The sequence below is a fragment of the Nerophis ophidion genome, linkage group LG11, assembly GCF_033978795.1.
Source record: "Nerophis ophidion isolate RoL-2023_Sa linkage group LG11, RoL_Noph_v1.0, whole genome shotgun sequence".
NCBI lineage: Eukaryota > Metazoa > Chordata > Actinopteri > Syngnathiformes > Syngnathidae > Nerophis > Nerophis ophidion.
In genome coordinates, this window is record NC_084621.1 from 699,499 (window position 1) to 714,747 (window position 15,249).

Below are 15,249 nucleotides of genomic sequence, written 5' to 3' on the forward strand. Positions count from 1 at the left end.
GGGGGGAATCAAAGATTAAAATAAAAAAATCGGTCTATGCCTGGGCCCCTGGAGAGGGGGTCCAGACTGAGGCAAAGGGAAAGAACAACTCATAGCCATAGTACACATCCCTCTAACATGTGTGTAAGAGAGAAACATCAAACATCACAAAGGACATGAAAAACATTAAAGTAGCAGCTGATGCAACCAGACACTTCTACATACGGCTATGAATATAAAGTCAAATAAACATATACACTGTGTTGGCCTCTGCGGTGTTCCACGCCGTCGTCTGCTGGGATGAAGAGCTCATGGCCAGAAACAGGAGCAGACCCAACAAAGCAACCAAGAGAGCCAACTCCACTTTCGGCCAGTGTCCAGTCCGCATGGATGAGCGAGGATACGTCCAAGGAGACTGAAGTGTCCGATACCTGTTCATTCAGCCAAGACAATGTGAAGCTTGTCCGTCCCGGCGCTCAGTGCCAGCTCCGCAGCCCCGTCTCTTCATCCACATCTCCTCTAGTCTCTCCAAACGGACTCTGGTGTGGCAGAGACCCAGCAGTTGGACTCCATGGCCAAAAGGCTCCCGGGAGGCAGATCCAGAAGTCCACAAAAAAGCACCGCAGAGGTCATGGAAGTGCCACCCTTTGTCACACAGTCCCAAAAAGCAAAAAAAAAAAAAAAAAAAAAAAAAAAAATGTATATATATATATATATATATATATATATATATATATATATATATATAAATAATAACACATAAAAAGAAGAGGGATACACACAAAAGGATGACACAAAAGCACAGAGCTCCTGTCAACAGCAGCGCCATCATGCACTCAGGAAGGCAATAAATGGGCGAGAGCAGGAACTTGGCTTCAAGCTGACATCACGGAAGACTAGTCGACAACCGGCAGTGGTCCTGACAGACCTTGACTACGCGGATGACATCAGTCTGCTCTCCAACAACGTGGAACAAGAACAACAACTACTACACAGGGTAGAGCTAGAGTACGCCAAGGTTGGCCTTAGGCTACATGCCAAGAAAACTGAGGTCATGACCTACAAGGTCCCACCAGAACATCAACCTCTGATAACAGAAGTAGGCACTGTGCTGAAAGAAGCTGAGGACTTCAAATACCTGGGCGCATGGGTCAACTCAACTGAGCAAGATGTCAAAGTGAGAAAGACACTTGCATGGAGGGCCCTGAACGGCAGGATCAGTGTACGGAACTCCAACCTCCTCCGCCAAATCAAACTCAGCTTCTTCTACGCGACAATTGAGTCCGTTCTCCTCTATGGCAGCGAATGCTGGACCCTGAAGCCAAGCCTGGAGAAGTCTCTGGATGGTTGCTACACCAGGATGCTGCGTGCGGTGCTTAAAGGGGAACATTATCAGCAGACCTATGTAAGCATCAATATATACCTTGATGGTGCAGAACAAAGACCAAATGTTTTTTTCAACCGTCATCCGAACTCTAAAAGGGTGAATTTGGCGATTTTAACACCTTTCAATTGTTCGCCTGTCGGAGCAATGACCTTTCACCCGTGACGTCACATCGTGAAGCGAGCCGCCATTTTCTCAAACACATTACACACACCAAGTCAAATCAGCTCTGTTATTTTCCGTTTTTTCGACTGTTTTCCGTACCTTGGAGACATCATGCCTGGTGGGTGTGTTGTCGGAGGTTGTAACAACACCGACAGAGACGGTGTCAAGTTGCAACAGTGGTCAAAAGATGCGAAAGTCCCTGTTTTGTTCTGCACACTGTACCGACGACAGCTATGCTACGACAGAGATGGCAAGAATGTGTGGATATCCTGCGACACTCAAAGCAGATGTATTTCCAACAATAAAGTCAACAAAATCACAAACGTGAGTTTTGTTGATGTTATTGATTTATGTGCTAATCAGACATACTTGGTCACGGCATGACTGCAAGCTAATCGATGCTAACATGCTATTTAGGCTAGCTGTATGTACATATTGCATCATTGTAATAATAAAATAAAAAATTTGTAATTTTCCTGAAGGAACTCTCCTGACGGAATAAATAAAGTACTATCTATCTAATCTAATCTAATCTAGTTATGCCTCATTTGTGGCTATATTTGCATCCAGCCTTTCCCTCTACCCACATTTAATGACAAACAAACACATACTAATTGTTGGTTGCCGCTGTCTGTCGTGATATGGCTCAATAGCTTCTGTTTCTTCTTTAATTTGGTTTTCGGTACCTGCCTCCACACTCCAACCATCCGTTTCAATACATGCGTAATCTGTTGAATCGCTTACAGCGCTGAAATCCGAGTCTGAATCCGAGCTACTATGCTACACCTTTCTGCGCTATCCGCCATGTTTGTTTCTGGTGGCTTCACGCAGTGATGTCACAGGACAATAGACGGGTGGATATAGATAGGTAGAGGATTATAAATACCTCGGTGTACACATGGACAACAAGCTGAATGGGTCAAAGGACGCTGACGCCCTCTACAAGAAGGGACAGAGCCGCCTCTACTTCCTCAGGAAGCTAGGATCCTTCAACGTCTGTACAAAGATGTTGAAGATGTTCTACGAGTCGGTAGTGGCAGGCGCTTTCTTGTACGCCGTGGCTTGGTGGAGCAGCGGGCTGAGAGTGAGGGACGCAAACAGACTGGACAAGTTGGTAGAGAAGGCCAGTAACATGGTGGGAGTGGAGCTGGAATCTCTGGCGTGGTGTCAGAGAGGAGAAGTCTAGCAAAACTCCTAGCCATTATGGACAACACCTCCCACCCACTACACTCCGACCTTGCGGAGAGAATGAGCACCTTCAGTGGAAGGCTCAGACTCCCTAAATGTAACACGGAACCACACAGGAGGTCCTTCATACCGACAGCCATCACACTGTATAATGCATGTGTTCCTTGGCTGCACTTAAATGTAGACTATATGTAGAAAATATTTATACTATTCATATATTATATATATTATATGTTACATATTATTTATTATTATTATTGTTTATTGTGAGCAAACTGTGGTGCTGAATTTCCCCCAGGGATCAATAAAGTACTTTCTATTCTATTCTATATAGCGATGGTGTAAATAAGGCACTTTGAAGCTGTTTTTCGGGATATCGCATGATGGGTAAAATTTTGAGGAAAAACTTTGAAAAATAAGATAAGCCATTGGGAACTGATTTTTATTGGTTTTAACCCTTCAGAAATTGTGATAATGTTCCCCTTTAACATCAACAAGAGTGCGCACGTGACCAACAGAATCCTCTACAAGGGCATACCAAGGCTGAGCGAGAAGGTTGCTGGAAGGAGAATGAGACTAGCAGGACACTGCCAAAGGCATCAGGAGCTGCCAGCCAGCAAAGTGGTGCTTGGGCAGCCAACACATGGGCATCGGTCAAGAGGACGTCCCACACTGACATACGTGGACATAGTCAAGAAGGAGGACGTCCCACACTGACATACGTGGACATAGTCAAGAAGGAGGACGTCCCACACTGACATACGTGGACATAGTCAAGAAGGAGGACGTCCCACACTGACATACGTGGACATAGTCAAGAAGGAGGACGTCCCACACTGACATACGTGGACATAGTCAAGAAGGAGGACGTCCCACACTGACATACGTGGACATAGTCAAGAAGGAGGACGTCCCACACTGACATACGTGGACATAGTCAAGAAGGAGGACGTCCCACACTGACATACGTGGACATAGTCAAGAAGGATGCAGGAGCTCAGAGTACCAAGGAACTGGCCAATTGTTTCGAGAATTGGGATGACTGGAAGCAACCATGGAAGTCTCGTCTGAGGACCACCTAGAGAGATATGTCCTCCTCCTCTTCTTCTTCCAGCTCGTTCATTTGCATTCGCCCGCAGCGCATGCAAATATAGACGAGTTGTAGCATCATACGAGTTATTTAGGCGCTGCAAGGGAGTTCTGGGAAAAAGGGGAATGCCATCAGTTTGCTGTTTGTTTACGCTGAAGACCGCCAGGGGTGGGACAAAAGAGGAATTCAGAGCTCTCACGCTGCTGACACACAACTTACCGTGTGACGTTAAAACACAAAAGGTGGGCAAACACGCGGCCTGACAAACACACGCACACACACACACACACACACACACACACACACACACACACACACACACACACACTGAGTCACAAAACAGACTCACCTTGCTGCTGCTGAGGCTCGACGACAGGGAGAATGGATTAACCTTCATTGACTGGGCCTTTAAGAGGAGAAAAAGACGTTACAAAAAGCAAACACATATATAATACAGGGAAATGCGGTTTACCGACATTTATTACAACTTTTAATGTAACACAATAGGAATTCAATTCAATTTTAGCTGCAAAATCAAATGAGACCCCGACTAGTGTTGGGTTACTTCTGCAATAGGGCAAAAATATTAAAAACATCGGTCAGTGTGATGTATTTTTACACTATGCACTGCAAACCACAACACCATATTAAAAAGATATTGTTCAAACAATACAACCCTCTTCCAATAATAAAAGTCATATGCTTATGTTTGGTCCTATTAAATTGTGTCAGTGTTCCTTATGAAGTGTCCAGCGAAGATCGTTAAAGCAACAGTGGAATCTCAATGTTTCGTTTAATCATTTTTAATCAAAACAACATTGTAAGGAAAAACACAGCTCATAGCCGCAAAACTTCAGCTTAATCAGCTTCCAAATGGTAAATTAGTACCCGCTTTATTTTTTTGTCCAATGCCACCACATAAGGAGGAGAATTAACTCTAAAACAGTAGATGGATATATCTACCTATCTTTGTCCTGGCAGGTCAGTACAATATTGCCACAGATTCTGTTCATAACTTTTATGGACAGAATTTCTAGGCGCAGTCAAGGCATTGAGGGGTTCCGGTTTGGTGACCGCAGGATTAGGTCTCTGCTTTTTGCAGACGATGTGGTCCTGATGGCTTCATCTGACCGGGATCTTCAGCTCTCACTGGATCGGTTAGCAGCCGAGTGTGAAGCGACCGGAATGAGAATCAGCACCTCCAAGTCCGAGTCCATGGTTCTCGCCCAGAAAAGGGTGGAGTGCCATCTCCGGGTTGGGGAGGAGACCCTGCCCCAAGTGGAGGAGTTCAAGTACCTAGGAGTCTTGTTCACGAGTTGGGGAAGAGTTGATGGTGAGGTCGACAGGCGGATCGGTTTGGCGTCTTCAGTATCAATCCGTTGTGGTGAAGAAGGAGCTGAGCCGGAAGGCAAAGCTCTCAATTTACCGGTCGATCTACGTTCCCATCCTCACCTATGGTCATGAGCTTTGGGTCATGACCGAAAGGATAAGATCACGGGTACAAGCGGCCAAAATGAGTTTCCAGGTCTCTCCCTTAGAGATAGGGTGAGAAGCTCTGCCATCCGGGAGGAACTCAAAGTAAAGCCGCTGCTCCTCCACATGGAGAGGAGCCAGATGAGGTGGTTCGGGCATCTGGTCAGGATGCCACCCGAATGCCTCCCTACGGAGGTGTTTAGGGCACGTCCAACCGGTAGGCGGCCACGGGGAAGACCCAGGACACGTTGGGAAGACTATGTCTCCCGGCTGGCCTGGGAACGCCTCGGGATCCCCCGGGAAGAGCTGGACGAAGTGGCTGGGGAGAGGGAAGTCTGGGCTTCCCTGCTTAGGCTGTTGCCCCCGCGACCCGACCTCGGATAAGCGGAAGAAGATGGATGGATGGATATATTACAATAATAACTTGTAATAAACTCTGTGGTTGCAGTGCAAACAAAAAAACGGTTTTAAATAATAACACCACTACTATGCACATATTTACACATTGCACACTAAACAATGAATATAAATTAAAAACTGTGAAAGTCTTCATCAAGGTATTAAGTACACATTTGATTGATTTTTCACACTACTTTCAATAATAAACATTAATTTTTTCTGAATTTGTCGCTTCAACTTTGAGTTGAGTTGAGTTTGAGTTTGAGTTGCTAAAACTTTTGTTCACTTCCTGCTCTCAATGTATTCACAATATACTCCATGAGGGACGGCGTGGCGCGGTGGAAGAGTGGCCGTGCGCAACCCGAGGGTTCCTGGTTCAATCCCCACCTAGTACCAACCTCGTCACGTCCGTTGTGTCCTTGAGCAAGACACTTCACCCTTGCTCCTGATGGGTGCTGGTTAGCGCCTTGCATGGCAGCTCCCTCCATCAGTGTGTGAATGTGTGTGTGAATGTGGAAGTAGTGTCAAAGCGCTTTGAGTACCTTGAAGGTAGAAAAGCGCTATACAAGTACAACCCATTTAAGTATCACAATAAAAATAAAGAAATCATTGGTGAGGTAAGTTATATTCCATACGATGAGATAAGTAAGGTTATTTTGAGAATGAAAGAATGGATGGATGAATAAATTCAGAATGTTTACCATGATTCTTCTTCTTTGTACTTTGTAAACACTTGAAGTTTGAAGAGTTTCTTGAAGTGGATCATATTAGTACATTGTTTGATTGCTTTGCTTAATCATTTCTTTCATATCTTTTTTCCATCCACCCATCATTTCTTTAATTTCTTCTTTCAATTCTTCTTTAAATTCATGGAGTATTTTTTGTAGTACCCCTTTCTTGATTCCCATTATGTCCTGTGTCCAGTCTCAAATATTGTTCCCAGTTGTGTCCTGTGTCCAGTCTCAAATATTGTTCCCAGTTGTGTCCAGTCTCAAATATTGTTCCCAGTTGTGTCCTGTGTCCAGTCTCAAATATTGTTCCCAGTTGTGTCCTGTGTCCAGTCTCAAATATTGTTCCCAGTTGTGTCCTGTGTCCAGTCTCAAATATTGTTCCCAGTTGTGTCCTGTGTCCAGTCTCAAATATTGTTCCCAGTTGTGTCCTGTGTCCAGTCTCAAATATTGTTCCCAGTTGTGTCCTGTGTCCAGTCTCAAATATTGTTCCCAGTTGTGTCCTGTGTCCAGTCTCAAATATTGTTCCCAGTTGTGTCCTGTGTCCAGTCTCAAATATTGTTCCCAGTTGTGTCCTGTGTCCAGTCTCAAATATTGTTCCCAGTTGTGTCCTGTGTCCAGTCTCAAATATTGTTCCCAGTTGTGTCCTGTGTCCAGTCTCAAATATTGTTCCCAGTTGTGTCCTGTGTCCAGTCTCAAATATTGTTCCCAGTTGTGTCCTGTGTCCAGTCTCAAATATTGTTCCCAGTTGTGTCCTGTGTCCAGTCTCAAATATTGTTCCCAGTTGTGTCCTGTGTCCAGTCTCAAATATTGTTCCCAGTTGTGTCCTGTGTCCAGTCTCAAATATTGTTCCCAGTTGTGTCCTGTGTCCAGTCTCAAATATTGTTCCCAGTTGTGTCCTGTGTCCAGTCTCAAATATTGTTCCCAGTTGTGTCCTGTGTCCAGTCTCAAATATTGTTCCCAGTTGTGTCCTGTGTCCAGTCTCAAATATTGTTCCCAGTTGTGTCCTGTGTCCAGTCTCAAATATTGTTCCCAGTTGTGTCCTGTGTCCAGTCTCAAATATTGTTCCCAGTTGTGTCCTGTGTCCAGTCTCAAATATTGTTCCCAGTTGTGTCCTGTGTCCAGTCTCAAATATTGTTCCCAGTTGTGTCCAGTCTCAAATATTGTTCCCAGTTGTGTCCTGTGTCCAGTCTCAAATATTGTTCCCAGTTGTGTCCTGTGTCCAGTCTCAAATATTGTTCCCAGTTGTGTCCAGTCTCAAATATTGTTCCCAGTTGTGTCCTGTGTCCAGTCTCAAATATTGTTCCCAGTTGTGTCCTGTGTCAGCTGACACCGAAAGTTACAGGATTTCAGTCTTTCCTTCAACTTTTGGCATGGCGGCAGGTGGATGACGTAGGTGCCTCTCGTGTCTTCACGGCAGTTGCTTTAGCGACTTGCGGCACTTAGAACTTCTTTGTTTCAACAAATTCGTACCTTGCGTTGTTCAGAGATCAATTTGAGGTATCAGCCTGTCAACTTGTATCACTCTGCGACGTTGGAAGCACTTTAAAACAGCTTTAAACTCGCCGTAGATTTTGGTTGCTAGGCAACCGCTTTGAATTGCGGTAAGGCGCCGATGGCTTGCGGCTAACAGCTCTTCCAACTTGTCTTATTTCAGCGTATCAGTGCCTCGCCACTGACCAAAATCAGGTGGAAGATGCCAGGTGACTCTCCTGTGGCTGTGATCGCAAATCAGTGGTCAAAATCTTCAGACTTAACAAAAACTCCGGTAGCAGAAGCGGAGCCTTTTTCTTTGCGTCCTTTCTCACTGACAGGAAGTGACATTACTTTCCAGGGTATCCCATAGCGCTTTGTTGTTAAGGCGGCCGCCCTAACAAAAAGGAGCCGCCACCTAAACTAAAGTCTTAACAAGCTGCTCCGCTTAGTTCTGCCTCTGCCTCTGTCAATACATCTCTGCAGCACCCAGCATTGTCCCGCCACACAACCATCTGATTGGTTACACGCAGAGCGGTAACAGCCAATCAGCAGTGCGTATTCAGTCAGTGCTCAGGCAGTCAGAGAGGAGAGATGGTGGGCTGAGCAGAAAGGTGTTTAGCAGGTATACATAATGCAGCGGACTCTCCCCAAATTATAATAAACACTTCCAAGTCAACTACTAGTAACATCACTATGAGCCCATTGACGTTCTGGAAACATTAGCGGCAGCTCAGCTCGCTCGCAGTCCATGATGTAAAGGCTAATTAGCTTTTAGCGTAACGTCAGCTGACTGTGCGGTGTGTGTGCATGTGTGTGTGTTATGGACAGCAAAGCCCTGTCTGTCTGACAGAAAGACAAGCATTATTGACCTCGTTAACAACTAAGTTATTTCACTTCACCTTTTTCTGTGTTGATTGAGGTGTGTTGAAGCAGCAAAAAAGGACATTATGTTAAATGAAGAGTTTCTGTGTTTGATAGTTGATATAATACTGTAACTGCATCATAAACGCTACATGAACTCCATGGTGTTCACGAATGAATAGTCTTTCCTATTGCTATTGTACTATTTTTTCAGCTATAGTTACATTAATCATTAGTAATGTTGCAGCCTAGTTTTGAATGGCAGGGTCCCTGCTTTCACATGTTGATACGAATACAACATTTACATAATAAAAATCAACAACAGGCTTCCCAAATGCTGTAATCAATGAGGCATGATGAGTTGAGCATATGTCAGCATGTGGCCCCACTTTTAACTCTTTTTTTGTTTTTCAAACGCTAATTGCAAACGCTTAGTTACAGTAAGTCCTTAATTTGACTGAGCAAGTCATTATTCTGACTTAATATTTTGATTTAGTAATTTACTGACTTACTAAGTCATAATAATGACATACTTAGTATCTCACGTAACAAGGACTGTTTTCTTCTTACTTTACTGGGGAAAATATCGAGATCTATATGGTATATCGCCATTCAGCAAATGGAGCGGAAAACCCAACCAAAAGTTGTAGGCTCCTTCACGCGACAAAGCCGGCCTACTTCACCGCAGTCTGTATTCTATCGCCGCCACAGGCTGTGGTAGCAGCGACGAGGTGGAGATGTGATGGCGACAGGCCGAGTTACACCGATCCTTACACCCAACCCCTTCCCCGGTCTGTCCGCCGGAGAGACACCACCTAACTAACACAATTTCTGGGGGAAACACTGCTTTCACTAGAAAAAAGTATTAACTCATAATTACCTTTAAATTATTTTCTATGGGAAATAAGTTTCAAACTATGAATGAACAGGAAGTACTGATCAGTTGAACGTACCTGGTGATTCGATTCAGATCCATTGCGCTCTGATTCTGCATGGGAAGGAAATGAAAGAAGTGAGGAATAACAATCTCTAACTTAAATATTGGGGGTGTGGGAAAAAAAATCAATTGGAATACGAATCGCGATTCTCACGTTGTGTGATTCAGAATCGATTTTCATTAAAAAAATTATTTTATTTTTTATTTTTACCAATCCAACAAACCGCTACACAGCAATACCATAACAATGCAATCCAAGTCCAAAAGCAAACCTGAGCCAGCAACACTCAGAACTGCAATAAACAGAACAATTAAGAGGAGACACAAACACCACACAGAACAAAACAAAAGTAGTGAATATTATCAACAACAGTATCAATATTAGTTATCATTTCAGCATAGCAGTGATTAGAAATCCCTCATTGACATTATCATTAGACATTTATAAAAATGTAAAAAAAAGAACAATAGTGTCACAGTGGCTTACACTTGCATGGCATCTCATAAGCTGGACAACACACTGTGTCCAATGTTTTCACAAAGATAAAATAAGTCATATTTTTGCTTCCTTTAATAGTTCAAACAAATTTACATTATTGCAATCAGTTGATAAAACATTGTCCTTTACAATTATAAAAGCTTTTTTTTTTTAAATCCACTACTCTGCTAGCATGTCAGCAGACTGGGGTAGATCCTGCTGAAATCTATGTATTGAATCAATACACAATCCTTTTCAATCGGAAAAATATCGTTTTTGAATAGAGAATCGCGTTGAATCGAAAAAATATAAAATCGAATCGCGACCCCAAGAATCATTATTGAATCGAATCGTGGGACACCCAAAGATTTGCAGCCCTATTAAATACTATTCATGCCACACAACATGTTTTTCTTGAATATTGTTCAGTATAGTTATTGTTATAACATTTATATCAGGGGTCACCAATGCCAGGTCGCCCGTAAGGACCAGATGAGTCGCCCGCTGGCCTGTTCTAAAAATAGCTCAAATAGCAGCACTTACCAGTGAGCTGCCTCTATTTTTTAAATTGTATTTATTTAATAGCAAGCTGGTCTCGCTTTGCTCGACATTTTTAATTCTAAGGTAGACAAAATTCAAATAGAATTTGAAAATCCAAGAAAATATTTTAAAAACTTCGTTTTCACTTGTTTAAATAAATTCATTTATTTTTTTACTTTGCTTCTTATAATTTTCAGAAAGACAATTTTAGAAAAAAAATACAAGCTTAAAAATGATTTTAGGATTTTTAAACACATATACCTTTTCACCTTTTAAATTTCTTCCTCTTCTTTCCTGACAATTTAAATCAACGTTTAATTATTGTTTTGAAATTGAAAAGAATAATAAATACATTTTAATTTAATTCTTCATTTTAACTTCTGATTTCTCGACGAAGAATATTTGTGAAATATTTCTTCAAACTTATTATGATTACAATTGAAAAAAATACTCTGGCAAATTTAAAAAATCTGTAGAATCAAATTTAAATGTTATTTCAAAGTCTTTTGAATTTCTTTTAAAATTTTTGTTCTAGAAAATCTAGATGAAATAATGATTTGTGTTTGTTAGAAATATAGCTTGGTCCAATTTGTTATATATTCCAACAAAGTGCAGACTGGATTTTAACCTATTTAAAACATGTCATCAAAATTCTAAAATTAATCTTAATCAGGAAAGATGACTAATGATGTTCCATAAATTCTTTTTTTTTAATTTTTTCAAAAAGATTCTAATTAGCTAGTTTTTCTCTTCATTTTTTTTCGGTTGAATTTTGAAATTTAAAGAGTCGAAATTGAAAATAAACTATGTTTCAAAATTTAATTTTCATTTTTTTTCCTGTTATCTCCTCTTTTAAACCCTTTAATTAAGTGTTTTTTTCATCATTTATTCTCTACAAAAAACCTTCCGTAAAAGGAAAAAAAATGTACAACGGAATGACAGACAGAAATACCCATTTTTTTATATGTATATATATAGATTTATTTATTAAAGGTAAATCGAGCAAATTGTTTTTTTCTGGCAATTTATGTAAGTGTGTATCAAACTGGTAGCCCTTGGCATGAATCAGTACCCAAGACGTAGCTCTTGCTTTCAAAAAGGTTGCTGACCCCTGTTCTACTGTATATTATTCAATGGAAGTTGCTCTTACCTGTGCTATCCAGTGGTGAGTCGGACCCTAGTTTGTCAACCTCAGCTGGCCTTGACATCCTGGCATCTGCACACACACACACACACACACACACACACACACACAGAGAGAGAGAGAGCAAGAAGTGAATGAAGATGAGAATACTGAGTCACAGAGCGGCTGATGACACAATGTGGGCTAGCGGCGTGGGTGAGTGAAACATTGAGGTGCAACGTGGGAGAGTTTCTCACTGTACACTCAATCCGTTTCATTCATTCATTCTTTCCAATTAGCAATCGGAGCCAGAGTAGGCTGTTCTAAATTTAACTGGTGGTGTTTGCGTGGGAGCTGTTGATGCTAAAAATGTCTGACAGAAATATGTGTCATTGACTGCGAGTGCTGGCTTGGCGTGTGCTCCCCACGGCGACAGCTTAAGTCTTTATTTCACTTGAATTTGGTCAGTTTTTACTTGCCAACAAACTGGGAGACAGTGGTTAGAGCAGTGGTTCTGAACCTTGTTTGAGATACCGAACCCCACTGTTGTTTATGGGTTTTTTTCCAAATTCAAGAAAAAGTTATGTTTTTTTACTGCTGCACAAAATGAACCGTGCATGAACATCACCTTGTTCAAAGAAAAAAAACAACAAAGTGCATGAACTCACAACAAATTACACACCTTACACACATTACCATGAAGTGATTAACGTGGACCCTGTCTTAAACAAGTTGAAAAACTTATTGGGGTGTTACCATTTAGTGGTCAATGGTACGGAATATGTACTGTACTGTGCAAACTGTAAAGTAAAGTTAAAGTAGCAATGATTGTCACACACACATACTAGTTGTGGCCAAATTATTCTCTGCATTTGACCCATCACCCTTGATCCCCCCCTGGGAGGTGAGGGGAGCAGTGGGCAGCAGCAGTGGCCGCGCCCGGGAATCATTTTTGGTGATTCAACCCCCAATTCCAACCCTTGATGCCGAGAGCCGGGAAGTAATGGGTCCCATTTTTATAGTCTTTGGTATGACGCGGCTGGGGTTTGAACACGACCTACCCATCTCAGGGCGGACACTCTAACCACTAGGCCACTGAGTAGGTGTACTGTTTCATATAATGTATTCTCTTCCTTTGTAATCTCTGAGTAAAAGTTTCAATCGATCAAAGAAGCTGCAAATCAGATGGAAAATTAGAGGGAACAATGTTTGGGGGTATCCATAATACGCTGATAGGGAGAAGTTTTTATTTACACCATTATTCAAACGTGTCATTACCTCCGCCGAACCCCTGAGGCCGACTTACCGAACCCCTATGGTTTGATCGAACCCAGGTTGAGAACCACTGGGTTAGATTTCGAGTGTCCGCTCTGAGATCAGTAGGTTGTGAGTCATACCGAAGACTATAAAAAAATGGGAGCCATTACCTCCCTGCTTGGCACTCAGCATCAAGGGTTGGAATTGGGGGTCGAATCACCATAAATGATTCCCGGGCGCGGCACCGCTGCTGCTCACTGCTCCCCTCACCTCCCAGGGGGTGATCAAGGGTGATGGGTCCAATGCAGAGAATAATTTCACAAAACCTAGTGTGTGTGTGAGACAATCATTGCTACTTTAACTTAATGCTGCAGCTGTTTGAGAACCTTAAATGCACACACACACACACACACACACACACACACACACACACACACACACACACACACACACACACACACACACACACACACACACACACACGCACACACGCACACACACACACACACACACGCACACGCACACACGCACACAACCAGCTACTTCCCTTTTGTGAAAAGATGCAAATCTGCCCAACGACCAGCTAATTATATCTGCCACCTGCATAATAACCCCAGCACTCCTCCTTCCAGCCCACACTTTGAGTACACAGAGAAGCCACAGCGACGCAGATGGTGATTTTGCTTTTAAGATTTTTAAGACAAAGGTGAGCCAAATGTCTGGAGGGGGCAGTTAAGAGAAGATTGTGAACAGTCAATACAATAAATAATGTTCAAGATTAGAAGGAAGAGAAGTAGACATGCAATCATGCTCACACACAAACTTTCCCAATGCTTAAAAAGATAAGAAAAATGGGTATGAAGTTGCCAATTGTACCCCTCTGGAAGTCCCAACAGAGCCATGCAAGAGGCGGAACAATGTGAAGGATATTCTACCATCCTGGTAGATTGACAATTTCAAGGTCACATCATAGACACCAGGGGTGTGGGGAAAAATCGATTCAAATACAAATCGCGATTCTCAGGTTGTGCGATTCAGAATCGATTCACTTTTTTTTTTAAATCGAATTTTATTATTTTTATTTTTTTTAATCAATCCAACAAAACAATACACAGCAATACCATAACAATGCAATCCAAGTCCAAAAGCAAAGCTGAGCCAGCAACACTCAGAACTGCAATAAACAGAACAATTGAGAGGAGACACAAACACCACACAGAACAAAACAAAAGTAGTGAATATTGTCAACAACAGTATCAATATTAGTTACCATTTCAGCATAGCAGTGATTAGAAATTATTAGACATTTATAAAAAAACAAACAAAGAACAATAGTGTCACAGTGGCTTACACTTGCATGGCATCTCATAAGCTGGACAACACACTGTGTCCAATGTTTGCACAAAGATAAAATAAGTCATTTTTGCTTCCTTTAATAGTTCAAACAAATGTACATTATTGCAATCAGTTGATAAAACATTGTCCTTTACAATTATAAAAGCTTTTTACAAAAATCTACTACTCTGCTAGCATGTGAGCAGACTGGGGTAGATCCTGCTGAAATCTATGTATTCAATGAATACACAATCCTTTTCAATCGGAAAAATATAGTTTTTGAATCGAGAATCGTGTTGAATCGGAAAAAAATCGATATATTATCGAATCGCGACCCCAAGAATCGATATTGAATCGAATCGTGGGACACCCAAAGATTCGCAGCCGTAATAGATGCTTATCTAGTTATCTGTAAAAGCACAGAGTTACAACAACATTCCATAATATTTTAAGTTCTGGGTAAAAGGCAGGGATAAATAAATGCTAAATATGCTGTTACTGTTACTCAAGTCCGGAGGTCCAAAGTATTCGATCCACCAGCATCTGCAATCTGGACCACAGGACGTTCCAAGTACAAATGTATTTTATTTAAAGTCTGACCCGTCTAAGTGCTCAGGCAAGTTATATTGTTGATGTAGATGTCCATTTTTGCTGTAGATATTGACTTTACAAAAGGGAAGTGAGCAGGTGGGGATAGAAAGCGGGAAAAAAAAGAAGACAGGTAGAAATTACAGGGCCAAAATATATATATATATATATATATATATATATGTATATATATATATATATATATATATATTTATATATATAGATGTGTGTGTCTTGATTGGATCATC

The 15,249-nt window shown here is 41.7% G+C and overlaps 1 protein-coding gene across 1 annotated transcript in view; it reads right to left on the bottom strand.

The window, feature by feature from the left end:
- Window positions 1-15,249, bottom strand: part of pou2f2b (POU class 2 homeobox 2b) — a 132,327-nt gene that overhangs the window by 21,582 nt on the left and 95,496 nt on the right. The window contains exons 2-4 of the mRNA XM_061914797.1: window positions 11,849-11,914; window positions 9,697-9,731; window positions 4,156-4,212 (exon numbers count right to left, since the gene is read on the bottom strand). Coding sequence (XP_061770781.1) covers window positions 4,156-4,212; window positions 9,697-9,731; window positions 11,849-11,914 — 158 coding nt within the window. The remainder of the gene's footprint in view (window positions 1-4,155; window positions 4,213-9,696; window positions 9,732-11,848; window positions 11,915-15,249) is intronic.